This window comes from Cavia porcellus, unplaced genomic scaffold (genome assembly GCF_034190915.1).
Source record: "Cavia porcellus strain 051 isolate PalLab524CR breed Dunkin Hartley unplaced genomic scaffold, mCavPor4.1 scaffold_19, whole genome shotgun sequence".
NCBI lineage: Eukaryota > Metazoa > Chordata > Mammalia > Rodentia > Caviidae > Cavia > Cavia porcellus.
In genome coordinates, this window is record NW_026947502.1 from 37,210,795 (window position 1) to 37,238,715 (window position 27,921).

At 39.6% G+C, this 27,921-nt stretch overlaps 1 protein-coding gene across 4 annotated transcripts; it reads right to left on the bottom strand.

The window, feature by feature from the left end:
- Positions 1-27,302, bottom strand: Ticam2 (TIR domain containing adaptor molecule 2). Of its 4 annotated transcripts, none has more exons than XM_013156143.3 (2): positions 26,086-27,302; positions 1-2,328 (listed from the first exon to the last, which is right to left on the bottom strand). In XM_013156143.3, the coding sequence occupies exon 2, from the start codon at positions 2,267-2,269 to the stop codon at positions 1,583-1,585; it is 687 nt and encodes a 228-aa protein (XP_013011597.1). In that variant the 5' UTR covers positions 2,270-2,328; positions 26,086-27,302; the 3' UTR covers positions 1-1,582. The 4 variants fall into 4 exon arrangements, with proteins under 4 accessions (XP_013011597.1, XP_063087026.1, XP_013011599.1 ...); XM_063230956.1 differs by lacking the exon at positions 26,086-27,302 and adding an exon at positions 25,969-25,990; XM_013156145.2 differs by lacking the exon at positions 26,086-27,302 and adding an exon at positions 25,428-25,854.
- Between the last annotated feature and the right edge of the window lie 619 nt (positions 27,303-27,921).

The following is a 27,921-nucleotide window of genomic DNA, read 5'->3' on the forward strand; positions in this document are numbered from 1 at the left end:
TCAAGGGTAAAGAATAAAAACATTTATTTTAAAAAATATCATCCAGCATCAATTTCAGTTTGGCAAACAGGAAAGGTGGGTGGTTAACATTTTATTATTACATGAAATTTGAGATATTGGAAGCATTATGGCAAAAAAGTGAATGCTTATTAAAACCGAGAAAGAATATGACAAAAAGGTTAAGAAAATGTTACCAGGCAATGAAGATAACCTTTTCCTCCAATACTGTTAACAGAATAGGAGGTTTAACCGACTTGCATGCAAAACCAAAAACATTCTGGTTTGTGGTTATGAAGATGTGAATTGAACAGATATGAGCAGACCTTAATATAAGGAGGGGATACAAAAAGAGATAAGATGAAAGAAAAATTATAAAGAATGTCTTTCCTTGAAGGTCTCTATAAAAAGTGTATTTTAAAAAACCGAGTAAGCATGTTCAATCTTTATTATGACTGTAAAAGTGTGGTAGACTGCATTAAAACCAAGTACTAATACACAAATATTCTCATTGTAAACATCTATAAAGCCTTCTGCAACTATTATATGTCACCTTACAAAACTCTGCCTCTTTGCTTGCTCCTTTATCTAGTTCCCAGCTTTTCACATCCTAGGAAAGGACCAAAGCCTCTAGAGATCCACCAGTCCCTCTTTTTCATTTCACAGACAGAGAACAAGAGGGTTGTCCAATATCACATTCATCCCCAGCAGCAGAGACTGGACTAGAATCAAGTTTCCTGCCTGCTTTTTCTCAGGACAGGACATGACTCATTCTCTACCTGGTCCCGGATCTGTGTTTGATAGCACTTCCCCAATCTTAGATAGGCAGAGGGGCTGTGAGAGAAAGCAGTAGGCATGACTGGGGCCTCTCTGGATTGGCATGAGCCTAGAGCACTAGAAAAGGAGGTGATAAAATACATCTCTTCCTTCTACCACGAGACTTCAAAACCAATCCACAACCTGCACAGATATGTGCACAAACACACACAGGCCAGTAGGAGCCAAGTATTTCCTGAGTCAAGCACTGTGTGCGAGGGAACCTTTTCAAAGGCTGTGAGAGAAGTTACCGATTTTGATTTTCACTTCATCAGCACTAACCACTGTATTCTGGAACTCGTATTTCTGGGTGACAGGTCTGGAATACTCCATTACAGGAGTTCCCAGAGGAGCCTCAAGAGTGTGGCTAGACCTCATGGTGCCATTTTCTTTTTTCTTTTGAGAACAAAATTCAGAGAATACATGTGTTATTCACATTTTTAAAGGTCTCCTAGACTCAATCTTGTTCAAGATTCAGCACAAGGAACACTAACTGGGAGCATCCTTTATCACAGTCATGAATGAGGAAAACGATGAGAGGAAAGGAAATGTTCCAACAGTCTTGAGTTTATTGAAACACTAACCATTATCACAGCTTTGAAGTCTGTCCTGCAGAAATGTCTCTTTCTCTTGATGGAGTCCTTTCTCCATCAATTTCTGTAAGTGTGAGATCTTTTTATTAAAACATTTCTTAGACATTGCTTTCTACCTGATTAATGATTTATGTGGCTCACAACACAACAGGCAGCCAAGTGTTGTATGCTTCATTTTAGGCAATAGGTTGTCTTTGGATGGGATTCCTTGTTTCCTCCCATATAGCTTGTTGTGTCTTATACACAGATTCCTGAAAAATTCTTTCTACCTGTGTAGAAAAGCCACGACTTTCTTCTTCCAAGGCATTGATGGTTTGTAGAGCAAAGGGAGTCCTTTCTCGAGGAAGGGGGTTGTTCAGGGGCCTCATGGGTATAACGGAGTTGTATTTGTGTTGCATGTTCACGGAATTCATTAGGGACGTGTAGAACTGGAAATTACACCAAGTATCTCTTAAAAAGTTTTCAGTAAGTAATAAGATTGTCCATGCAGACCCATTTACGGCGTCATCCAAATTCTGCAAATGCTGCTTGCCGCATGGCATTTCAGCAAAGATAATTCCAGGCTTGATACCAAAGTCATTTTCTAACAGTTCCCGGACTCTCAGGGCTTCCTCCGTATCATCTTCTGCGTGCAGTATCACAAATTTGTGGAACACCTCTTCGGCCTCCCCTTCAGGAATCTCTTCGCCCACCTCAGCTCCCTCTGTCTGCTCCTCTGCTCTATCACCTTGCTCCACACCTGACAAACAGACAGCTTCAGGCTTCATGGACTCATGGTGGTCTAGACTCTCATCCCCACCGTGACTTTTACCCCAGGAGAAGCAGAGAGGGAAGGTGTGCATTTTAGACTTCCCAATCCCCATGATATATATCCAAGACTGAAGAGGGAAGCCTTATTTATTTCTAAGCATTTCTTTTCGATCTGAAAGACAAAACAACAAAGAAGCAGAATATTGTAAATGTAATTGAAACATTAAAAATGAAAAGTTTTGTCCAACTTGGAAAGCTCACAAAGACTGTAACACACATATACTAAGAAATAAATGATCAACAGGTATTTGGGAAGCCAAACTTTATTCTTCTGAGAGCTACACAGAAGCGCTATCACAGGTAGCCCAAAGTGAGCTAAATAGAGGGTCCAGTATAATAGAATAAGAGACACTTAAAAATCAAAATGATATTGTATTATACCATAAGCTTCCAGGTTAAAATAAAGTGCTTCAATGTTTTAGTGAAAAGTGAATATACCATTCTATCCACAGGGTGTTTACATCTGAGATCCCCTATCCAATTACTGTGTAAACTAGAAACAGGGAAATCTAAAGATACAGAATATTCTGATATGAAAAGTGAATTTATCTTTGTATTAAACACAAGCATAAAATGGGACTCAATGTCCTAAAAATGACAGAAACTCTACTGACTCAGCATGAAGAAAAGATTTGAAATATAAAATGAAATGATGCCCAGGATTCATTGGTTCTAAGTTTTTTTGTCTGGGGTCAGGCATTATTGTGGCGGTTGAACTAATTGATGGGAAAGAAGTTATAATTAGGATGTGTAAGAAGTAGGGAATAGTTTTTTCTAGCTAATTCTATAGAAATTCTGAAAAAAATATATTTACTTACCTGAGGGGAAAATTAACATCTTGATTTGGAAGCAAAAAATCTAGAAACTAACACTTAATTTTCTGCAGTGAAGTATTAAAAAAAAAGATATAATCTATTCTTTTTTTGTACTAGGGATCAAATTCACAACTTCGCACTTGCCAAGCAGGTGCTGTGCTGCTGAGCTATATCTCCAGCCACATTTTGTTTTGTTTATGAAGACGGAGTTTTACTCTGTGTTAAGGAAGTTGTTGAACTTATGCCCAGGTTGGCCCCAAACTCACAGTGATCCTCCTGCCACAGCCTCCTACATGCTGGGATTACAGGTGTGCACCAACATTCCCAGCTGGAAAATGATGTAGCTAGATTATTTTATCAAAAGTTCTAAGCTTAGAGTGAAAGATTTAGGTCAGTTGGGAAAGATAATATGCCATGCAAATCTAAATAGCTCTTCAAAAAATGTTGGTAATGCTACTAATAATATCCCAAATTGGCCATTTCAGGAGGGTCATATCAAAACATGGAAAATCTGGAATAGATAAATATGGCTTTATATTTTTAAATATGAGCCAAGGCTACATTTTAGAGCATTTTTGTTGTCTACTGGCAAAGACCAAAGTTCAAAAAGCAATTATAATTAAGTAACACAGACACATATAACTAAAGAATTCAAATTTAGAAGAAACTGTTTAACAGAAGTGATGAAACTGTTCTATTTATTTGTCTTTTTTTTTTTTTTTTTTTTGTACCAGGGATTGAACCCACAACCTTGCACTTACCAGGCAAGTGCTTAAGCCACCGAGCTAAATCCGCAGCCTTTATTTGTTTTTTTGAGACAGGGTCTGGCTATACAACTGAGGCTGGCCTTGAGGTCATTTTATAGCCCAGATTGGTATCAAACTTGCAATGATCCTCCTGCCTCAGCCTCCTGAGTGCTGGGATTACAGGAGCGCGCCATCATGCATGGCTGAAAAGTGTTGTGGTAGAGAAAAACAAGCAAAATAAGCCAGGGTGTTGCTGCCTCTGACTAATGAAAGAATCTCTGGCTGATGCCTATCACTAGCTATGTCTGTTCTTTAGACTGTGGGTCCATTATTCTGTACTAGTTAACAACAAGTATTCCAAGACATCCTAATTCTAAAAATGAGATGTCCATATATCCCAAATAACAAATAAGGCGAATTAGAATCTTCTTCTTTGGGTAGAATTCACTGATGACTTTTGCTATTGCATTAAAGGAAAGATTCTGCCAACAAAGCTGCAAATGATGCTCCGCCTGCATAAGAAAACAACTGTTGAATGATTCAGGTGTCTCTGTCTGTGGAGTTCAATTAAAACTTGTCTTGAGCTAAGTCTTGACACAGGTTTGTCACACCAGTTCATCACAATGATCTTCATGACCAGTGGGTGCAGACACCTGTAAGTCATGCTCAAAAAAGATATCAAACCCTTCTAAGATATGATTGTGCTTTGAAGCCAAATCACAAAGTTTTTTGAAATAAATAAAATGAAACAAATTACTTTGTCTTATTTTCTTAAATGCTACACCAGTAATTAAAAAAGGGAAGGTTTCAGAAATCTATGATAGGCTTGCTGCACCGACTTCCAAGCCACCTAATCCAACAGAGTGATCTAGTGCTAACGTCTGAGAAACACTGCTGTCACCTTCTCATTTAAAGAGGGAGAAAACCAAAAGGGAAGATGCGAAACCTGCGTGCTGAGGACCCTGCTTTGCCACCACGACTGTGGCCTGAGCCACACACAGGAGATGCACAGGATTCAGCATTTCCCTCGGGGCTGGGAAGGAAGGAGAGGACCTCAGGGTGCTCACTCTGAGCCAACACCTTTGACAGTAGGTAAGGCTTCTCCGGGACAGAAGGAAGGCAGGCAAAAGAGGCCTAGAGAGCCTCCCTGAGAGCCTTGTCCTCCCAGGGACCATCAGGACCAGGTTTGGGATCTGAGGTCTCCAACTGTGCAGAGCTAAATAGGAGGTGATACTGGGGAGAGGCCCCCGAGACCTGTTCACTGAGTAAACATGTGTGTGGAGGCACATCTTAATTTGCCTTAATAGTGATTGAAACTCACAATGACAGTGAAAAGATTTTGAGAAGTTTGAATACTATCCTGTGCCCACCCACCCTGACCCTACCTCCCTGACCTCCCACCGCTGACTATGTTCTTGTTTCTCCTATGTCCTTTCACTGTTTCTTATGACTACTATATATATATATATTCTTATTTTTCTTTCAAATTTTAGAAAAATAGTCATTATTCATATATATATATATGCCAAACAGCAGTAGATAAACATGGTATCTACCATCTATCTGTCTAATTTCTGTTGATAGTATATCCTCAGGATTTCCCCTATCAGCACATAGAGAATTTCCTTACTCTTTGTTGAAACTACATACTCTTCCAGCATGTGGATATATTATAACTCTTCCCTGTTCTTGGGTATATAGGCTATTTTCATAGTACAACTATTATTAGAAGTGAGTCTACAGTGAACAACTTTTGTACAAAATTCACTTCATATATGTGCAAGCTCATCTGTAGAATAATCCCCCGAGTGAGATTTTTATATCAAAGAACAAATATATTATGAATAGTAATAAATTTGGCTAAATTGTCCTCTGTAGCCCTGAGCCACCATGTTTGCTATTAATGTGATATAACAACACCTACCTCTACTCTTTGTCCCAGGAAAGATCTAAGACCAAAAGTACTTATTATTATTAACCAAAGCTCCACTGAGCTAATCACACTCACTCAAGCAAAAGAAATTTGGAAAATATAACCTATCAGAATGGAACTCTTAAACAAGTTTTGACAGGAAGGTCAATGGCTCTGAAATAAAAAGAAAGTAGAGTCCAGAAAGCATCTGTTTTAGAGTCAGGCAAAAGGAGGCCCTAATAAAATTCTCCACGTTAAATAATGGCAGGGCTGGGAGTGTAAATCAGTGGTACGGCACTTGCCTATAACGGGCTCGATCCCCAGCAAACAAGCAAGGAAATAAATAAATAAACAACAAGTGACAAGAGCAACCTCGTGGCAAGAATGCAAAAATATTACAGGAAGCAAAACAGAATGTACACAATAATCATAGCATACGAAACACAAATTAAAAATTGTATTTTCACTAAGGCAATGTACTTTTGAACCAGACTGCCAGCAGGAAAAGGGCAGAAATGGCAATGGGCAAGAGAAAAAGCAGGGAGCTAACAGGATCTGAGTAGCTGTCAAATGGTGTTGCACTGAGGGCAGAATGAAGGGAAGCTAGTGCAGAAGCAAGGATATTAGTTAGGGACCATGGCAGAAACCAAGTAGAACCAGCAGCAGCTTGGACAGTTGGCAGCAGAGGAAGCAGTGCCGAGGAGGAGAAAGCACCTGAGCACCATGCTCCAGAATGGTGGTGGCATAGAAAATCTGTTCTTCAGAGTTAGATTCAGAGAGCTCAGTGATCCAGGGACTCATTGACAGCCAAGAGAGAAGAAAGCCTGGCTGCCACTCCACTTGGCAGCAGACTGTGGTATCATCCACATAGTGCTGGCTTTAGGAGTATGCAGAATGCAAGTTTTGAAAGTTAAAAAAATCTTCCACCTCAGTTTCAGGAGGGCTGGGAGGCCAGGCAGCGTGCCATGTGAGAAGGCACGTGTGAAGCTGTGAGTGTGCAGCCAAAGGTGCAGTGGAGACCACAGAAATTTGGAAAGCCAGGAACAAGGATCATCTAAGGAAAGCTGCAAGGTGTGAAAAAGTGGACCTAAGAAAAGCTGTAGCTGTGTTATATAATGTTCAAGTTGCAAGATTATATGAATAAGCATGGTTTTGTATTTGGAAACTGATTCAAAGAAATGAGTATGTTTGCAAAGTTGACAAGGGGTGGATTGTAATGGTGGATACATTATGTCAGTTGGAGAAGTTTAGAAGTTTAAGGGGCTCAGGAGGGGGTCACAGTCCTTACTTTGTAAACATCTTCACAAGGATGGTATGAGTGCCATATCCCCCTAGAGGATGGTAGCCTACTTACAACATAAGGGAGGAGAAGAGGCTTGCTCCCCTCTCTCTTTGCTCTTGTTCCTTTTGTTGTCTTCTACCACCTTGAACTGTTGCCTGTGCCATCCTACCCTGCCTCTGAGCCAGATGATTACAGACTGAAGCCTCCACAAATTGTGAGCTAAGTAAACCTTTCCTTCCTTAATTTTTGCTGTCGGTATTTTGTCCCAGCAGTGAGAGAAAAGTAACCAAGACAATGGTGATGAACAGGCTTTGAATGTGGAGTCTGAATTTTGCAGGAGAGGTCCAATCAGAAATATATATTTAGGATTTATTATTGTATATACTATCTTTGAAACTAAGAGATCACATGAGATCATTAAAAGAAGGAATATAGACAGAAAAAGAAAGAGGTCCTAGGGCTGGGTTCTATGGGCACTCTAATATCACAGAAGTCAAGAACAGAGTCAGCAAAGTATGAGAAAAAAGACGAGATCTCCAGAGATGAAAGTATAAAAGAACACTTGCCATCAGATGCTTATGCCTGACCCTTGAGCGGGATAAGCACTGAGGAACGGTCAGTAAATGCAGAAGTGAACAGTACTGACCTTGCAGAGTGTCAGGATGAAAAAAATGAATGCATAGTTGAACAGGGTTCAAAAGGAAGAAAGGGAAGTTAAAAGTAAATATAGAAAAATATTTTGAGAAGTTTTGTCGCAAAGGAAAGAAGCAAATGGAATTAATAGCTGGAGAGGAAGTGCTGCCTAGAGTATTTGCTTTAAAGATGGACGTTCATTAATGCAAAGAACAGGGAAATCAGAGGCAGCCGAGCTAAGCTGCGTGGATCCAGGCGGGTGCAGGATATGGCGGTGGATGTGGCATCTGTAGACGTTCTAACTGCTTCACTTCTCTCAGTGAAACAGGAACCAAAAACCTTCAATCTCACTTTGAAACATGAATGAATAAAACAAGAGAGCCTGGGGGTGACATCATCATTTCTACCTGGTTCTTAGTCTTTTCCGGTTCCCGTGGGCCCTTCCCCCTGACCTCTGCTGGAGGGCATGGGCAGCGCAGTCTCTTCCTGCACACGTCTTACAGGAGGCCTCTGGGTCAGTCTCAGCTGCCCACCTCTTAGGCTACCCACAACTAAAAACAGAAATAACAGTATAATTTTTTTCTTTTTCATATTCAGTTTAGTTTTCTCTACTAGTCTTCTGGATGCTTTATTAAGGCCATCGCCAAGCAGTTGTTGAACCAAATATCGCACCAGTGCTGATGCTTCTAAGCAGGTATTTTTTAGACAAGCTTAGCATGTAAGTCAGTAGATGTTGGGTAAAGCAGATTAACTTCTGTAACATAGGTGGGCCCCATCCAGTCTCCTGAAGGCCTCAAGAGTAGCGCTAAGGTTCCTAAAGGAGAGGAATTGGGCCTGCAGAGGGTGACACAGAAATTCAGCCCGAGCTCCCGCCTGTGGACCCAAGAATGCATCACTTCTTGCCTGAATTTCCAGCCTGGAAATCCACCCTGCACACTCCAGATTTGCCAGCTTCCACAGTCCTGGGAGCTGTTTCCTTGGCTGTTTGCTGCCCTACAATAAACAGTTAATAATATTCACATTTTTAAAACATTTTGATCACTTGAGAAGGGAAGCTCTCAGAAAGTTAGGGCAAGCAAAAGATTGATCACTAACAATTTGCTAATACACTACATACCCACACACAGCTTTCAGGCTGTCCATGTGTTTATCACAGGGAAAGCTTTTTATTTAAATCACTACCTCTGATATTTAACATATTTAAAATCACGGCCTCAAGGGCTTGTCTCCTCCAGTCTGGAGAGCCTGTTTTTTTTTTTTTTCCTACCCAAACAGCACCATCTTGTGGCAGATATGTGTAAAATCAATGATTTGTTCACTTTTTCAATGTTTTGTCATAAATCAATGTTTTGTTGGTCATAAATAAGTTTTTCTGGAAATTTACTCTGCACCAAAACTGCTGGGTTTTAGGAGCAAGATTCTAGGATTACTAAATAATTAAGGGGCCAGGGATTTAGCTCAGTGGCATAAGTGCCTGCCTGGCAAGCGCAAGGTTATGAGTTTGATCCTCAGTACCAAAAAAAACCCCAAAAAGTTGCCCGTTGCTGTGGTGCCCGCCTGTAGTTCCAGCTATGCAGGAGGCTGAGGTGGGAGACTCACTAGCCAGCTTGAGCAATAGCTAAATAGAAAATGAGGACTCTCTGTGCTGGAACTTTACAGGAGGGCCATCTGTGGTAGGGAGCAGCTCACATCAGCAAGAAGGATGGGCATGTTTCAGTCAGTGGGAGCAGAGTTTCTGAAACTACTCAGGAACCAGAGGGAAGAGTATGTTAGGATCATCTTGCGCTAGACATTTATATGGCTCAAGCTCATGCATGTAGGGTAGAAAATGTGAGAGCAGCGATGAAAGATGAAGGTGGATGACTAAGAAAGAAGGGAGGTACGTTATGGTCAGGACTCTGGGCTCAGTCTATCTGGCAGATAGAGAGGCCCTACCGAGTGTTAAGGAGGACAGTGATATGGTCTTGTTTAGACAGATTAAAATTGGCATGGTCAGTAGTAAAGGGAGTAGAGGACTGTAAGGTTCTAGAATGGGAGAATAATATGTTGAGAGGTAGCAGAATAATATAGGTGAGAAGGAAGAGCCTGAACTAATGAAGTGGCAGTGGAGACAAAGATACCTAGGAGCTAATGGAAGGTGACAAAGAGCGAAGGGTCAGGGATGCCTCCCAAGTTGGCATCTTGTGTAACTTGGTGCCACAGAAGTGGGGGGACTGAGACACATGGGGATGTACCGACATGGCCAGGTTAAGTATGAGGCACCTGTTAAGTACTGGCGTGACTGACTGAGTTGATGGGACCGAGGAACAGGCAGATTCAGGGTTTGGCATGAGGCTTCCTGAGAGTGGCAGGAGCCAGGTCCAGCAGTCCAGTGCTGCCGCATGGCTTTGAGAGCTGTGCCTAAGAACCTACCGTAGAGCGTACCTCTTTGATTTGCCTAGTAATACTGTGTGTCTCCTAATACCCTCTAATATGTATCACCCAGCTTAAACTAACTAGAGTAGACTCTGTTTTTCCTGGACTAACCTGTGATGGAAACATTTAAATACAGGACGAAGGACTGAAGAAGATTAGTGTAAAACACAGCCCCTCACCTATTTCTGTAAACAAACTTTTCTTGGAATACAGTTGTGCTCACTCATTTATGAACTGTCTGTAGTGAATTTCATGCTACAGAGGCAGACCTTGAGTTGTTACAACAGACATTGTATGGCCTATGAAGTCTACAGTATTTGCTGTCTAGCTTTTTACAGAAAACTGCCAGTCCCAGCGTGGGAGTGCTAAACTCTGCCAGGCTGCCAGGACAGATCTGTGCCAGCCAGATGCGGAGCCCTGGACTATTCTTAGACTCCTTCACACTGGAAACATTTAAAATCCTAGTAAAAACATAAGTACTTCCAGGAAAAGGATGGGTAGTTCGAGTCTATCTCGATTTTAGAATGAAATAATCAATATTTATCTATTTATTTTGTTCTTTTGGATAGTCGCAGAGAAATCATAAAGATGACAAATATCTAGCCTAAATAAAAAGATTAATTATTAAATATCACCTATTGCTTTTTATTAATTTATGCTATTCATTTATAAGCAAATGCTTGTACTTTTTAGAACTTTCATTAGAAAGTTGGCAAAATAATCTATTGAACCCTGTCATGCTTTTTCCATTAATGGTATCAATCACAACTATATTACAATTATGTATATGATTATCTAATTAGTTTCTCATATTTCTCATATTTCACAGTAAAGTCTATTAAACAAGGACCAAATCTGTTTGGTTCATCAGAGCACAGCAACATTCAGTAAATAAACACCTGTTGAATAAATGAATGGATTAGACTTCCAAGCCTAACATAGTTCTTTAAATTTACAGATCCAGCCAAATAGCACTTTAACATCCCTATCACAAAAATTATAACCAAAGTAGAAATTAGCTAGTTCAAGTATATTTTGCTGGATTTTTATGAGCAATTCTATATTTTTAGAGACATCTTGTGGCTAAAATATGGCACATTCATGATAGATAATTTACAAAATAGGATTACACAGTAGAGAAAAGGACCACCACCCAACTGTCAAGAAATGGAACATGAAACTTTTCCACTGTGTTTCCCATACCTGGATTCAGAGATTTTTGCACAAGTTGACTGCCTCATGGGAGAAAAGTAACATTACTGTACAATTCCTGTACTGCTTCAGTTATGTTTTGCTGGTGTTGTTATTGTTTGTACCGGGAATTGAACTCAGGACCTTGTGCTTGCCAGGCAGGTGCTGTGCAGCTGAGCTATATCCCCAGCCCCAGTTATGTTTCTTTTAAAACAGGGGAATTATTATATCAAAACTTCAAGTTCATTTTATTCCTCATTCCATATCAATTAGTATACAGATTTCTAAGCTGTTTACTATCAGCTTCCTTTAATTTTTATCAGGTTTTTCTATGTTTATGCTTCTGCTTTTACTTGTGATTTTTTGAACATCTTATCCTTTAGGGCCATTGCTTTCTTTTTCTTTCTCTTTCAAAGATGTAAGTTACAATAGAAAAAAAGAAATAACTGTTATGGCTTAAAAGTCATAAAACTACTTTCCAGGATCCATTTAACAATGTCGTGCTCTTTCTCTTGCTCTCTGCTCCTACTTGGATTTCTTGACTAAAATGTCTATGGTATGTTCCTAGCTGTTAAAATGTGTGTATTGGTAGTTTCCACTTCTAGTAAAAATGAGTAGGTGATTTGGACCAATAATGCTACTGAGGGCAAGTAGAAAGTTGGACAAAATATAAACAACACATATTTGAGGTATCAGAGAACTATTAACATAGTGAAGAACTGTGGAGCCCAAATAAGGAAGAAATAAACTCAAGACTACCGATCCTCTAGGGTATTTTGAATTCCAGAAAAGAAAGGTTGTACTATGCTTTAAATGGTCACTCATGATTCATGTGCTCAAAGGAAGAGCTTATGTCCATCAGTGTGACAGGTGGCCGTGTGCTTTGGGTTGGGACCCTGAAGCTATACAATTGAAATAGGTTGTCCTAGAAATACATGGATCCTTTTTTTTAAAATTATTATTGCTTCCCCCAGTATTGGGGATTGAACTCAGGGCCTTCTCACTGAGCTAAGAAGAATTTGTGAAATTCTATTTTGAGACAGTTTCTTATTAAGTCACTAAATGGGTCAGGCAGGACTCAAGCTTTCTATCCTCCAGCCTCAGCTTCCATGAATGCTGGGATTACAGGTGTGTACTCCCACACCTGGCTAAAAGCATGGTTTTTACCAGTCTCAATCTTGAAATCAGACTAAGGTGAGCACAGATTGTTGCTGCAGCCAGTAACTTGACAGGAGCAAAGATGAAGAAATGATAATTGCAAAGCAACTGAAATAGAAACAAACCTATACAGATGCAAGACCTTCATTAATTACTATAGCTGCTATTTTCAAGGGGATGGAAGATAAGATTGACAATTTTTTCAGATAACTCAAAACCATTTTTTACAAAGGGAGCAATACGTAAAAAAAAATCTAGAATTGAAAAATACAATAATCCAAATTAAGAACTTATGGATTGGTTAGGTTTAACATCAGATTAGATTGCAAGAGGAAAAACTGATAGAGTCTTGAGAACTGGAAAACAGACTAGACCAAACCATTTGGAATAAAGCAAACTTTACTAATATGACAAATAGTGCCTGTATGATCTGGGCTTTTCTGCTCCATCCATGAAGAATGCTTATATACTGTGTTCTCACACAAATATACACATAGAAGCACACCTTTTTCTACAATGATTATGCAAACTGAAAAATGGGTTTTAATAGAAGATTGTTTTCTAGACTTATATTTTTACACATAGCTCATATTAATATAATGGTAAGAAAACAGCATGCTTATATGCCATATTTTCACATTCCAAAGGCTTTAGCCAATTTTCAGGTTTTACTATTTCTTTCTTTTTCTGGGTTTGGGGAAGGTGACTTAGAGACAGGGTTTCATTATATAATTCAGACTGGCCTTGAACTCAGTATAGCCCAGGGGGGCCTCAGATTCTCAACTATGCTCCTGCCTCAGCCTCCCAGTGTTTGGATTATAGGCATATGCCTCCATACCCAACAAGTTTAACTGTATTTCATTTTTTTTTGTACCAGGAATTGAACTCAGGACCTTGTGTTTGACAGGCAGATGTCATGCTACTGAGCTATAACCTTGGTCCCTCATTTGTTTTTCTATATATCAATTTCCCAAGAGTATAAGTTTGCTAACTCTAAACCAAATGGAGCTTTTCTAGTATTCTACATAATTACAAGAACTATAGGGCAACGAATAAATAATTTAACTATGCACCTCAAGATCCAAGAAAAACAAGAACGATCCAAATTAAAAGCTAGTGCAAGGAAGGAATTATAAAGATCAGAGCAGAAATTAGTGAAATTGAGACCCAAAAAGGACCAAGAATCAGTGAATCAAGAGTGGGCTCTTAACATTGACAAATTCTTCACCAGTCTTAACATAAGAAGTAGGTAAGAAAGCAAGGACGAAGAAAGAAAGAAGGAGATAGGACCCAAATCAATGCAATTAGAAATTTAAAAGTTGAAATCACAACAGACATCACTGAAAATCCAGAAAATTATTAGTAACTACTTTAAAAAACTGTTCTCCAGTAAATTGCAGAATCCAGAAGAAATCAATAGATTTCTTGATACTTATGAACTACCAAAATTGAATCAAGAAGATATAAAAACTTTGAATAATCCAATAAAAGACAATGATATGGAAGAAACAGTAATTTAAAAAAAACAAATTACCAACTAAAGAAAGCACAAGAATTAATGGATTCACTCCTGAATTTTAGAAGATCTTCAGAGAAGATCTAATGCCAATACTCCTCAAACTGTTTAACAAAACTGAAAAGTCATTCCTGGAAGCTGGCATTATCCTGATTCCAAAATCAGAAAAGAACTCAACCAAAGGAGGGAATCAGAGAACTCTCTAATGCACAGATATAAACATCTCAATAAGATACCAGCAAACAGAATGGAACGACTCATAAAGAGCTTATATATCATGACCAAATAGGCTTCATCTCTGGGACACAAGGATAGTTCAACATACACACGTCAATAAATGTAAGGCATTGACTTCCGGGAGAACATGGCGGACAGATAACAGCAACTACCGGAGGCTCTCTGAAAGACTCGGCTCAGAAGCCAGGAATGGTGCGGACTAAGGAGACATAAGCAGGTGGAGATATGCTCTGCTGACTCAGGAACGAACTGGGCTGAGAGAAACCAACTTCGAATGCAGTCCTGGTGCTAAAACAGGAACAGAAAAGCCTAGGTGTGGAGGCTGGACCCCACGCCATTGTAAGCCGAGATTTGGGTTTCCCACCGCGCAGCGGCTGGCTGCCTCTACATCAGCTCGGCAAGGAGAGAGACGCGCAGAAGCTCTGAGAACGGCAATCTGTGAACGGCAGGGAGGCGTGCACTGACTTGTGGTGAGGTGAGTGAGAGAAACTGACACTCTACCACAGTTTGACTCCAGCAGAGGACTTTCTGGGCCCGAGCAGTCCTGCGGGAGCAGGGCGCAGTGGCGACTCCAGCCACACATCCCCCTCTCGGACGGGATTGGTGAAAAGCGCCTATAGGGCCTGCGTGACGCTGCTGGCGGACCTGGTAGGCTGTCCCAACCCAGATCCCAGAGCCTGACGGTGGCCGGGAGGGGAGACGCGTAGGCTGCCTGGTCCGTAACTCCCTGGTGCGCAGCAGTGAGCGGGAACACCTAACTGGCGCAATTCGATCAGGCTGTGGCTGACTGGGAGAGAAGCTGGGCCTCTTATATAAGCTTGCATATATAAGGAACAGAGAAGAAGAGGCAGCATGGGAAGAGGCAGCAACAAGAAAGGCTCCTCGGCCCCCAAGTCTGAGAAACAGGCAATAGCAGACACCGCACCAATACACATAAGGCACCATATAGAGAGCCTCATAGACCAATTCAGGAATGAAGTTATCAACGACCTGAAGCTAGAAGTATGCAGAATAGTTAGAGAAATGCTAAGTACCACCCAAGAAAAAACAGGTGGTGGAATGGAAGAACAGAAAAAAAGGGGAGAATTGTTTGATGGAGAAAACAGAGAAAGCATAGAATATGTGAAGCAGGTTCAAAGGGACTACCAAGATACTAAGAAGTCTATCCAAGACTGGCATAACAGCTTGAAAGAAACTAAGGACAGAGTACCTGAACTGGAGGGCAGACTTGTAATATGGGAGAATGAAATGAAAAACTTCTTAAAAATAACAAAGAAACAAACAGCAATAATACAAAGACAAGAAGATGATAAGAGGATCCATAACTTGAGGATTAAGAATATAAAAGAAGAAGTAGGGACACAAACAAGTGAACTACAAAAGCTACTCACAGAAATAATCCAGGAGAATTTTCCTAATTTAGCAAAAGGTAAAGATACTCAGATGTATGAGGCATACAGGACCCCAGCTACCTACAACCCAAACAGAGCAACACCCAGGCATATAATAATAAAAATTCCAGAAATTCAATACAAGAACAGAATATTAAAAGCTGTAAGAGACAAGAAACAGACCACTTACAAGGGAACACCCATCAGAATTACAGCAGATTTCTCGGCACAAACCATCAAATCACGAAGAGCGTGGGGGGAAATAATTCAAGCTTTGAAAGATAATAATCTCCAGCCAAGATTGAGATATCCTGCACAACTGTCCCTGGAAATTGATGGAAAAACAAGGTGCTTCCAAGATAAAGAGGAACTGGGGGAATTTGCAACCACCAATTCAACTCTACAGAAAGTATTGCAGGATATTCTAAAAAAAGAAAAATACAAAGAACCTAGAAATAGTGGCAGGGAGGCCACAACGAATGGAGCAGAGAACAAAATGAAGAAGACAAACTGACAGTTACTGACAGAAAAAGAGCTCAACAGAAATGAGGCAGAGAAGATTGGATGATAGGAACAGCTATTTTGGAGAAAATGACATCTTAATAGGTAATACTGATTTAGTATCATCTTGTTTTGAAGTCTCATCTAGCTTTTGTCCTGTCTCCAATGGTCTAAATAGGCTGTATCTTATTGGATTTTATTATGTGTGATAGTATAAGCAAAAACCTTTTAAAGACAAGGAGATTACACAGAAACCATTGTTCATTTTCTGTTAGTCGATTCTAAATACTCTGTAATGCTGTCATTCTCTTGAATGGTTTTACATTGTTGTTTTGATATACTTAATGCTACAGTATACGAAGTTGTACTAAAGGATTTCAAAGAAAGAGACAATATGGTAACTACTTTTAGGTCAGGGTTATCTGGTGGTGAAACACTATTCTGCTTAAATGGTTATGTTTTGATCTGCGCTGTTTCGTTGTTATGCCCTCTTTTGTCTCAATCTCCACTCCATTATTTACTTTTTTATCTTTATCCTTTTAATTAAAGGAAAAACAATAGCAGGATATATTATAGTAACCCACTTTGACTTTTCATTACCTTGATTTAAAGCCCTGTATTACTCTCACCATCTGGTTTTTAACTGATGTTCCCCTATTCTGTTTTGCTGGATAGTATCAGGTTCGAAAGTTTAGGCATCAGCTGTGAAGATAATGAGATTCATTATGACGCCCATTCTTTTGACTTTTATCTACTTTTGAAGACCTACAATGTCTCCAATGTTTTGGTCTTGTCGGTTTTATTCTTTACTGTTTTGTTCAATTGTATTATAACTAACGATATAGGCAATTCTATTAGAGATAGCGGGAGGCATTATGGTAACCATTGTTGATCACCTTGTATTATGTTTTTACATTATCTATTATGTCCACCCTTTTGACTTGACCGATTCTGTTCTGTTATGGCACATTTGGTTTTACTCTCTTCCAAAAAAGTAATAAGAACCGTGGGAGCAATGAAACCCAAAATGTGTAACAGTCATGGTACAAAAGAGAGGAAAAGAAAGTGCTCCAAACTATATAACTGCATGTATATTTAAGCGTATAAGATAGAAAATGATATCACAGAGTTTTATTGGATCAATGAACAGAACTGTTTGCAGTATCATTGATGGAATGTCCACTTTACAAGCTTTAATTTTGTGACTTGAACAATTATTTCTAAGATGACAATATGTAATCCATTAACTAGTGATTTCCTACTGTTCATTTTTTTTCTGTAAATCTGTATAACTTGTACCCTTTCCCTGCTTTTTTTTTCTTTTCTCCTTAAATAAAATTTAAAAAAAAAAAAGATCTTATCTTGAAATAAATAAGGGACTGTGGATGTATCTCAGTGCAAAAACCTTGGATTCAATCACCAGTATCAAAAAAGCAAATAAATAAAAAGATATCAATCACATGCAATATGTAGACTGTGTTTGGATCTTACTCCAAACAAGACTAACTGAAAAAAATCAATTACTAAAATTACAATACAAACTGAGTGAATATATGATGATATTAACAACTTATTAATTTTTAGATATGGTAATATTTTTAGATACACTAGGTAAAAGAAGAGTTAAACTTACCTTTATTTACAGATAATAAATAATATTTTACAGTTAAAATAAAAAAAATAAATGTAAGGCATCACATAAGTGAAGGAAGGGTAAAAATCACGGTCATCTCAACAAGTGCAGAAAAAGCCTTCGACAAAATCCAGCATACATTCCTGATTTAAAAATAATCTAAACAAGTTATAAAAGGACCTTATTTTAATTTGATATAAGGCACTTGTGACACACCAATGGCCAATGTCATAGTAAACAGGAAAAGCTGAATGTTTTCCCTTTAAAATCAGAGATGAGACAGACAATGACGTCTATTATGAGCATTCCTGTTTAGTATAGTATTTGAAACATTAGCCAGAACAATCAGGAAAAAGAAAGAAATAAAAGGAATATATAGAGGAAAGGAAGAAATCAAATTATTTGACAGATTATTATTTGTAGCTGACATGGTCCTCTGTATAGTAGACCTAAAAAATTACACAAGACTCCTAGAACTAACAACCAACTTTAGTAATCTAGCAGGATATAAAATGACCATAAAAAAATCAGTAGTGCTCCTGCAGGCTAATAATGAACTCACCAAGAAAGACATTAGGAAAATAATACTATTCATAATAACATCGAGAGAAACATTTAGGAATTAATTTAATCAAGGAAATGAAAGATCTGTACAGTGAAAATTATAGTACTCTCAAAAAGGAGATTAAGGAGGGCGTCAGAAAATGGGAAGATATTTCCTAATTCTGAACAGGCAGAACCAATATTGTTAAAATCCAGCATCTAAATACTTTCAAAACTCTACTCATAGTTAAAGCAATCCAATCAAAATATAATAGCATGCCTCATAGAACGAGAGAAAATATCCTCAAATTTATATAAAGTCAGAAGAGACCCAGAAAAACAGAAGCAAGGCAGAAGGAATCACAACCCCTGGTTTGAAGTGATATTGTAAAGCTACAGCAATAAAAACACCATGATACTAGAAAAAAAAAAGGCATGTGGATCAGTGGAAAAGAACAGAGGATATAGAAACAATTCCAGGCACTCATCTATCAAATCTTGGACAAGGGGCTCAAAACATGCTTTTTAACAATTGTGGCTGGGAGAGCTAGTTATCCACATGCAGAATCCTGAATCTAGACCCCTATCTATCACCATGTATCAAACTAAAGTCAAAATGGATCAAAGATCTAAATGTTAAAACAAATGATCTGCTGAAAGATAAAATTGTAAAACTCTTGTAGACACAGGTACAGGCAAGGACTTTCTGAACAGAACTCAAATTGCACAAGAAATAACACCAAGAATCAATAAATGGGATCATATCAAATTAAAAACTTCTGCATAGCAAAGGAAACAACCAACAGAGATAAGAGATAACCTACAGAATGGGAAAAACATTTTGCCCGCTATTTGTTGAATACAAGGTTAATAACTAGAATATCAAAAGATGTGTAACTGAAATGCACAGACATTTCTCAAAAGAAGTATAAATGGTCAATAAGTACATGAAAAACATTCAACATCGTTGGTCACTAGAGAAATACAAGTTAAGACAACACTAAGATTCCACTTTATTCCAGAAAGAATAGCGATCAAGAAATCAAATGATTAAAAATGCTGATGAGGTTTTGGGGAAAAAGGAACCCTTCTGAAGTTGGTGTAACTGCAAACTTCTACATTTACAATGTGGAAATCAGTACATGGACTCTTAAAAAACCTAAAACTAACCACCAGGTGTGGTGGCATACAGTGGTAATCCCAGCACTCAGGAGGCTGAGGCAAGAGGATCATTGCAAGTTCGAGACCTGCCGGGCTACTAAGTGAGCTCAAGGCTGAACTGCATAGCAAGACCCTGTCTCACTTTATTTGACCCAGCTATTCTCCTTCTGATGCCTTCCTGAAGGACTTAAAGACATCCATATTACAGTGATACATGCATACCCATCTTTATAGCAGCACAACTCATAGATCTTGGAAGTAGCTTATATATACACCAAGAAATCAATGCATAAAGAAAATGTGGCAGTTATATGTAACAGAGTGCTACTCTACCATAAAGCTGGATAAACTCGAGCCATTTGTAGCAAAACAGATGCTCCTTGAAACCATAATGTTAAAGCGAAATAAACTGGCACATACACTTAAACACTGCATGGTTTCTTTCATGTGAGAACTCTAAAGCATAAATCACTAAAGAGCAAAATAAAAGATAATTTTTCAAAGGAAAAGGGGACCAAGAGATGGGGATAGGGAGAAAGGAAGGGAGTGAGCAGATGTACAAAAGACTTGAAATGTATTATGCACATATACCAGCTCCTTGTGAAAAATGTAGTCATTATGTACAGCAAATATGTACCAGTAGAAATAGTTTTTAAAAAAAGAACTGCAGAGAAAAGCATTCATCGTTATGTATCTAAAACAGGCTCTTGAGCAAGCAAATGCTTAACTACTTTTTAAAGTCTCTTTCTATCAGATTGAAACAATAAAAATATAAAACTGGTTTCATCTGTGCTCCTGGTGTTTTATCTTGTGGGCCCCTCAGCTACTGGGAAACTCCAGAATTCTCTCTGGCAAGCTGGGTGAACTGAAAGATAGCTGTCTTTCACTTTCCTTATTTAAACTTGAGGACTAGTACAAAAGGGCAAATCTCCTTCAAACCAGGAAGATAGTTTAAGAAAATATAGAGTTTAAATCCAAAACCAGCTATGTGATAAAAATGATACTCAGGAGAAAGGTGCATTTTTTAATATTAGAGAGCGCTAGCACCACCCAACAAATGCTTTAAAGATGTCAGAGCTTCAAGTCACACAGTAATCCCCTCACCCAAGGTTTCACTTTCTAGGGTTTCAGTTACAGGTAGTCAATACGGTCAAAAGATATTAAACAGAAAATTCCAGGAATAATTTATGAGTTTTAAATTGCTTACTGTTCTGAGAAGTGTGATTAAATCTCAGTCTGTCCCACTCCACCCTCCTTGGAGCATGAATCATCCTCTGCCCAATGTATCTATGACGTATATGCTACCTGCCTGTTAGTCACACAGGAGCTGATGAGGCACCAGATCAACTATCACAGTATTACAGTACTTGTGTTCAAATAGTCCTTATTATAAAAGTGAGATGAAAAGATAAGAGCTGTAAGGCTGGTATTTTTATTGTTGTATATAGTTGAGGGGGTTTTTTTGTTTGTCTTTTTGAGACAGGGTCTTGCTAAGCAGTTCAGGTTGGCCTTGAGCTCACTTTGTAGCCCAAGCTGGTCTCAAACTCTTAACAATGTTTCTGCCTCAGCCTCCCAAGTCCTGGGATTACAGGCATGTGCCACCATGCCCGGCTATCATATATAGTTGTCAACATTCTTTTTTTAAAAAAAAACTAATTATTGTTAATCTCTTACTGTGCCTAATTTATCAATTAGATATGGATATATGGGGGCGGGGGGGAGTCAGTATGTACCGGGCGTGGTAGTATCTCCAGTTCAGGGATCTAAAGGAGGTGTTGGAACATACTCCCCACAGGTAAAGGAGGGTGGCTGTCCAAGCAGCAGTGTCCTACAGGTAACAGCAGCCCACCCACAGGCCAGGAGGAAAAGGGTCTTGTTAGACACAGCGGTACGGCATCACCTGAGTATGGACAAGGAAATAGGGAAGGAAGTGCAGTCTTCCACGGTCCAGCAGAGACCTCCGTAATAATGCTGCAAGCCCAGAGTCGCCACATTGATGGAGTGTGCCGGAGGGCAGCCAGGAGATGAGACTGGAGGACTCACCAGAGCCCGGGCACACAGAGCCTCAGAGCTGTTTTACAAACTGGGCCTTACGATGGTGAGAAACCACTAGAAGGTTTCGAAAGGGAAGTGAAAGTTCTGAAATGTCCGAGAAGCAAATCACTGGTATTTGGAGAAAAACTAGAAGAGGCAGGGACTTCCAAACCTCCCACACCTTCGCCGCGCTGCGCTGCAGGAGGAAGAGGTGCAGCTGGGGGTGGCCCCTGCTTCTGCAGTTTAAAAGTGAGGTCTGAGCTGAAAAGAAAGAGCAACGCGGCCTAGAATTTGAAGCTATGTGAATGGTAGTAACGCTTAATGAAATAAGGAAGGAAAGTGACAGGGAAGTGAAAAATAAGTCTAGGTGGCATCAGTAATTGTGTGTCTAAATTTAGATGCCCATCCAAGGGCAGATGCTGAGTAATGAGCCACATGTGCGCCTCTGGAGCTCAGAAGAAAAGCTAGAGATAAAAATTCGGAAGTGGCCAGCAAATAGGTATTATTTATAGTCGTGGAAAAGGCTTGGGATAGAAATCACCTTGGGAGAAATTATGTCTAGAGTGAGACTATGGCCAAGAACAGAGCTTGGGAGACTTTAACATTTATGGGTTGAGAAGTCAGAGACAGAAGAGTGACAGTGAGGTGGGAGAAAATGCAGACTTTGGTGACTTGAATCCCCCTGGGGGGAAAATTACTGAAGGAGAGAAAGAATATTAAAAGAGGAGGAGGTAATGAACCATGTCAGATGCTACTGAAGGATCACCGTGGCTGAAAACGGTGCTGTAAACAAAAGATTCACAGTCCAGGCATTTTAGCTCAGCGCTGGAAACGCCACCTGGCCAGGGACCAAACAAATAGACAAAAAAAAAAGGATTCACAAGAGTCATGAATGACACTCTGGGAAACCAGAAGTGGGAGTGAGGGAGAGGATGAAAACGGCAGAAGTAGGAGAGACTGAGGTTACAGCAAGTCTTTCAGAGACCTTTTCTTATAAAATGGGGTAAAGAAATGGGAATCATTTAAACGCAAGATTTTACAACATAGTTATTAAATGAATGAATAAAAAAATCTGAGAGGAACAAATGACTGAACATATCGGTAACATTTGTCTCGCTTTTAGTGGAAGTCATACGTGCTCATCTATTTTCTGATTTAAATCCGATATAAAAAGGAGTTGCTAAACTCCATTATATCCAACACACTAAAGTGTTAAAAATTTAAGGATCCTATCTTTAAAGACTTTTTTTAAAAAAAGTTTATTTTTTCTTGAAAACTAATAAAACACTAAAATGTAGCTGACAGCTATACAACCCCAGCAAGGCCATTCCTGCTGCGCGGGGGTGGGGTGGGGTCTCCTGCAGAGCCCTTAAGTCCTTTCAGGCTGGGACTCTGAGGGTGGTTCTCAGGTTTCTTTCAAACTCCGACCCGGGAGCGCCCTGCTGACCTCCCCGCTGCCCGTGCCCACTTGCCTGGGGGTCCGCTGTGCTCCGCCTCCGCCTCCGTCTCCTGCCGCCCAGGCGCCGTCTGCAGCCGGGCCGGCGCTCCGGACTCTGGCCTGGGCGCGGACCGGCAGGGTCCACGCGGCTGGTCTGCCCAGCGGAAGAAGCCGGCCCGGGCGGAGGACGGGAAGTTACCAAGGGGAACTGTCACTGAGAAGGCAAACTCCCCCATGCTTCCTTTTATTTGTTCATTTTTCTAAAAAATCCCCGCAAAAGTCCCAACTTCGAGACCCAGAGAAATCTGGAAAGGAAGACCCCGCAGCCAGCTCCGAGGCACCGGACTCTGTCGTCACCCCGCAGGAGTCCCTGATGTCCCCTGGGCTTGGGTGCCACATCACACCCCGGCTGGGCCTCGACTCCGAGAGCCCCAAGCCGCCAGAGAAAGACCTCGGTTCTCATTCCTCCCCCCCAGCCCCAAGACCCCGGTGCTGGGAACACGAAGCCAATCCAGGTAAAAGGGGGGTGGGTGGGCTTAGGACAAATCTTCCAATCCCATTCACACCCTAGGAACCCAGGCTGGACGTGTTTCCTTCTCTCTTTTTAATTCGCAAGCAATGCCGACTTGCTGCCAAAAAAGCGCCCTTACCAGGTCCCAGAAGAGAAGGTGGCACTTAGGGGAGCCCCTGGACAGTAAATTGGCTTGAAGGCCCATGCTAGGCCTCAGAGGCCTTTATAGATAAAGCTGAGTTATTTTCTCCTGGGCAACACCATGCATGGACCCTTGAAGGTGGGCATTGGCAGCTAGTAATTTCTTGGTGAAATGCTTTTTTGATACCAGGAATGGGACTCAGGACCTCGCGCTGGCCAGGCCAAACGCCCGTGCGTTGTCAGAAACACTTCTTAAGCACCGCACTGACACAACTTCTTATGCTCTGGCAGTTGTTTCCCCACTGCCCAGCACTTCTCCCTTGCCTTTTTCAGGTAAACAGGGGCCTCCTTGCTACTAAATCCAATGGATGCTTTCTTTCCTGGCTGGTCTTTGGCAACTGCCAAAGTGACTGCATCAAGTGCATAAATAAGCTGTACATCACAAAAATGGGTAAATTTGTAGGTTCTGTTCCTTTGAAAATTGTTCCAAAAAAAAATTTTTTTTAAATCGGAACCGGGGATCAAACTCATGACCTCGTGCTTCCAAGGCAGGTGCTTATGCCGCTGAGCTAAATCCCCAGCCCCTACACTTTCTTCATGCTTTACTAATTTTCAAGAAAATGTACCAAACATGCACAAATATTTATAGAGTGCCTTCCCTAAGCACTGCTGGTACAGTATGAACAGATAAGTGAGGCCCACATGTTTACAAACTTCACAGCCCAATCCGGGAACCAGACAGACAGGTTGTAAGGCAATCTCAGGTGCCTGAGTTGATAATGAAATGAGTGAAAGCTGGGTACCTGGGGAGTTATGTCAACTGAGCCAAATAGCTTCCATGACATCATGTAAAGTGTTTCTCGGTTGGGTCACATCCTTGGAGCTTATTTCATTAAATTGGTTTTTTCTAAGGTCTCAATCCTTTCTCTTCAGTTTATTCCATAATTCCCCCCACATATTTCTCACACACACGCATGCATGCACACATTCACACATGCATAAACAAATTACTTGAACATGGTGAGGGTGGCCTATGTTGTGGCCCCCAATACAATTTCAAAATGTATATTCAAGTGTACGTGGAATATTAATAAAATTATGGGGTATTTCTGGTCAGAGAGCAAGTCTTAACAAAGTTTGAGAACAACAAAGTAGAGAAAAGCTCTATCTGTACTATGCCTCCGAGGCCTGGGTATAGGACTTCAAATCCAAATTGCTAAGTTACTGACCACCTACCAAGGTCAGCCGTGGCAAACCGAAGGCATATATGCCACACTGTATTACTGAGAGCTCTAAAAGGTTCACTGTCACAGATCTACTTAAGAGTTAATCTGAGAATCAAAACCAAAGGATAATTAGAAAAGCCTTCTAAGTGTCCAGAAATAAAATATATGGTAACAGAAAGCATTGGATATTTCAATTTGAGTCTTAAAAATATTTCATATCAAAACTTGTAGAACATAACTAAAATCCTAGAAAAAAATTTGTAGCCTTAAATGTATGTTAGAAAACAAAGCCTGATATTCACCTATCTAAACATCTATGTACATAAAGAAATTAGGAAAGGGGAGAGAAGATGGAAAAATTAGAGAAAAATGCTTCTAAAACAGAAGCATTAAAAATAAGACCAGCAATTACAGAAATAAAAAATTAGGCTCAAGACAAAAGATAAATCCTTAAAGACTAATAAAATACACTACTGATGAAACCACTTCAGAGAGAACAATACCAGAAATAAAACAGCATTACATGTAGAAGATGCAGGCTATCAAACCACTAAACTCCAGTAAGCACAGAAGAAATAGGCATCTTCCATGGGTCTCTAGTGCTCCTGAATGTTTTGCTGGGCAATATCCTGATACTGCGTATCAACCATTGCTCAGGCTAGTGTTTACAGCAAGCAATCTTGAAATATGAAATGTTTCCCTCCAGGACAGAAAATAGACTACTTACTGCTTGCTATTAATGCAGTGGATTCCTTAGGCCCCACTCTTCCTTAGCTCTGACTACTGGTGTGGCATCCAGTTGGGCTCCTCCCTGTTCCCATTATAAGACTCTTGGATAGGAAAACCAATGAAAGTATGCTGATGATTGCCTGTTGTGTCATGGATAGTAAGATCCTTAATCTGATCTAAGAATTGTACCTTCTGCTGACATCCAAGTAACAGCTACATTATCGGCATAAAAGTAGAAGTAGCATATTCCTTGAAAGATAAGCTCAAGAAGAATATTCCAAAGTCAATTTCTGAGCCCAGCATTTGTGTATCAAAATTGGACAAAGACATTACAATAAAAAGACTAGACATTCCTTATGAACACAGATGCAAATTTCTAAACAAAATCTGAACAATTTAACTCCAGCAATATATTCAAAGGTGAACTATGCAAAACCAATGAATGTAATTTATCACTTAAACAGAAAAACTATGATTAGTTTAATAGGTACAGAAAAGCATTTAAGAAAATACAAAATCCAAGTCTGATAAAAACTCACAGCAGACTAACAACAGAAGGAAGCTTCTTCAAGTGTCTACCAGCAAATGAAGAAATAAGGAACTTGTGGTACATGAAAATGGAATGTTATTCAGCTATAAAGAGAATAAAATCCTACCGTTTGTGACATGGATGAACCTGGAGGACATCATGCTGAATGAAGCAAGCCAGACATAAAAAGAAACTGCATGACCTCACTTCTATATTTAACCTAATAAACCCACAGAATTAGAATTAGAAAGATGGCTGCCAAAAGCTGATGCCAGGAGAGATGGTAAGACACTGGTCAATGATCAAGTTCCAGGGACCCAATCTGCAGAATGGGTGGTGATGGATGCGTTGTTTGACAGTTGTAATCGTATCATGTATAAACATAGGCAAAAAGGCACACTGCTTACCTTGAATGTATTCTTAGTCAATTAAATAACTTTTTAAGTTTAAATTTAAAAAAATACCATTCTAACACCAAAAATATTAAATACTGAGGGTGAATTGAACAAAATGAGAGTGATCTACATACTGAAAAACTGAAATAGTACCGAATGAAAACAAAGACCTAAAAAAAGGGAGATATAATCTGTTCATGGAATTGAAGACTCACTACTGCTAAGACGTCAAATGTCCACCAAAATTTATTTTTTTTTGAGACAGATTCAATACAGAGTACAGCGTGACCTGAACTCACAGTGATCCTTCTGCCTCAACCTTAGTCCTGGATTATAGGCATAAACCATGCCGAGCCCCTAGTGGGCCTTTGCAGCAATGACAAGCTAATCCTAAAATAATACAGTGTAGTGGAGGTGGGTAACAGGAGAACAGGTCATTGTGCCGATGTTCCCATGAAGAAACACAGTAATTCCAGCACTTCAGGAGGCTGAGGCAGGAGGAACAAAAAGTTCAAGTCCAGCCATGGGAATTTATGACCTTAGCAAGACCCTATATCTCAAATTTAAATTTTTTTTTTTCTTTTTAAAGTTCTGGGAATGCAGCTCAGTACACAGCACTGGGTTCAATCCCCAGAATGGAGGACAGAAAGAAGGAAAGACTACACTAAACATCTTAGGCACTTGGTTGGTTAACACAAAAATCTTGAAGAAAAAACAGTATTCCCAGGTATTAAATTGTTTGTGTATTTTTTCCCCAGGTTTGTCAAGCAAACAAAGATAATGAAGGATGAGAATGACCAAGACAGCATTAAACCGAACACTGATTATCTCTACTTAGTAGCTTCAGAGATATGGCCAGGAAAGTATACACAGGTAGTTTTCAAGGCACTGGCAATGTTATATTTCTGAGTATTGGGCATGAAAGTCTATGCTTTGTAATTTTCTCTTTAAGTTGTACATATTAAATATCCTCTTTGGTATTGTGATTTCATAATTTTACAAGTTTAATTGTAATAAGTAAAATTTCAGTTTCACATATAAGTATATAACATATATTTAAATGTAATACATCTTTCTTAAAAATAACTGACACTGAGATTCCATCTCCATCCAGATACAATGGATATATTTAAAAAATTAAATAATCACAAATGCTGGAGAGGCCTCAAGGAAAAAGGAACCCTTCTTCATTGTTGGTGGAACTGTAAACTGATACAATACCATGGAAATAAGCATAGATTCCTCAAAACATTAAAAACAGAAATTCGATCTGACTTGCCCATTCCAGTATCTTCCCAAAAGCATTAAAGATATCACATTACAATGATAAATGCATACTCATGTTTATAGCATACACAATCTGTAATAGCTAAATCTTCAAAGCAGCCAAAATGTCCATCAACAAATGATGAAAATACGGTACTTACACCCAAATGAAATATTACTCTACCATAAAAAGGATAAACTTGAGTCATCTGTAGGAAAGTGATCACCTGAGACCAGTGTTAAGTAAATTAAACACACAGGCTTGCATATTGCATGGTTTCTCTCACTGGAGAACTTCAATA

Bases quoted from the DNA above. Each gene is read 5' to 3' on its own strand.
- Ticam2 (XM_013156143.3), bottom strand. From the start codon at position 2,269: ATGGGGATTGGGAAGTCTAAAATGCACACCTTCCCTCTCTGCTTCTCC.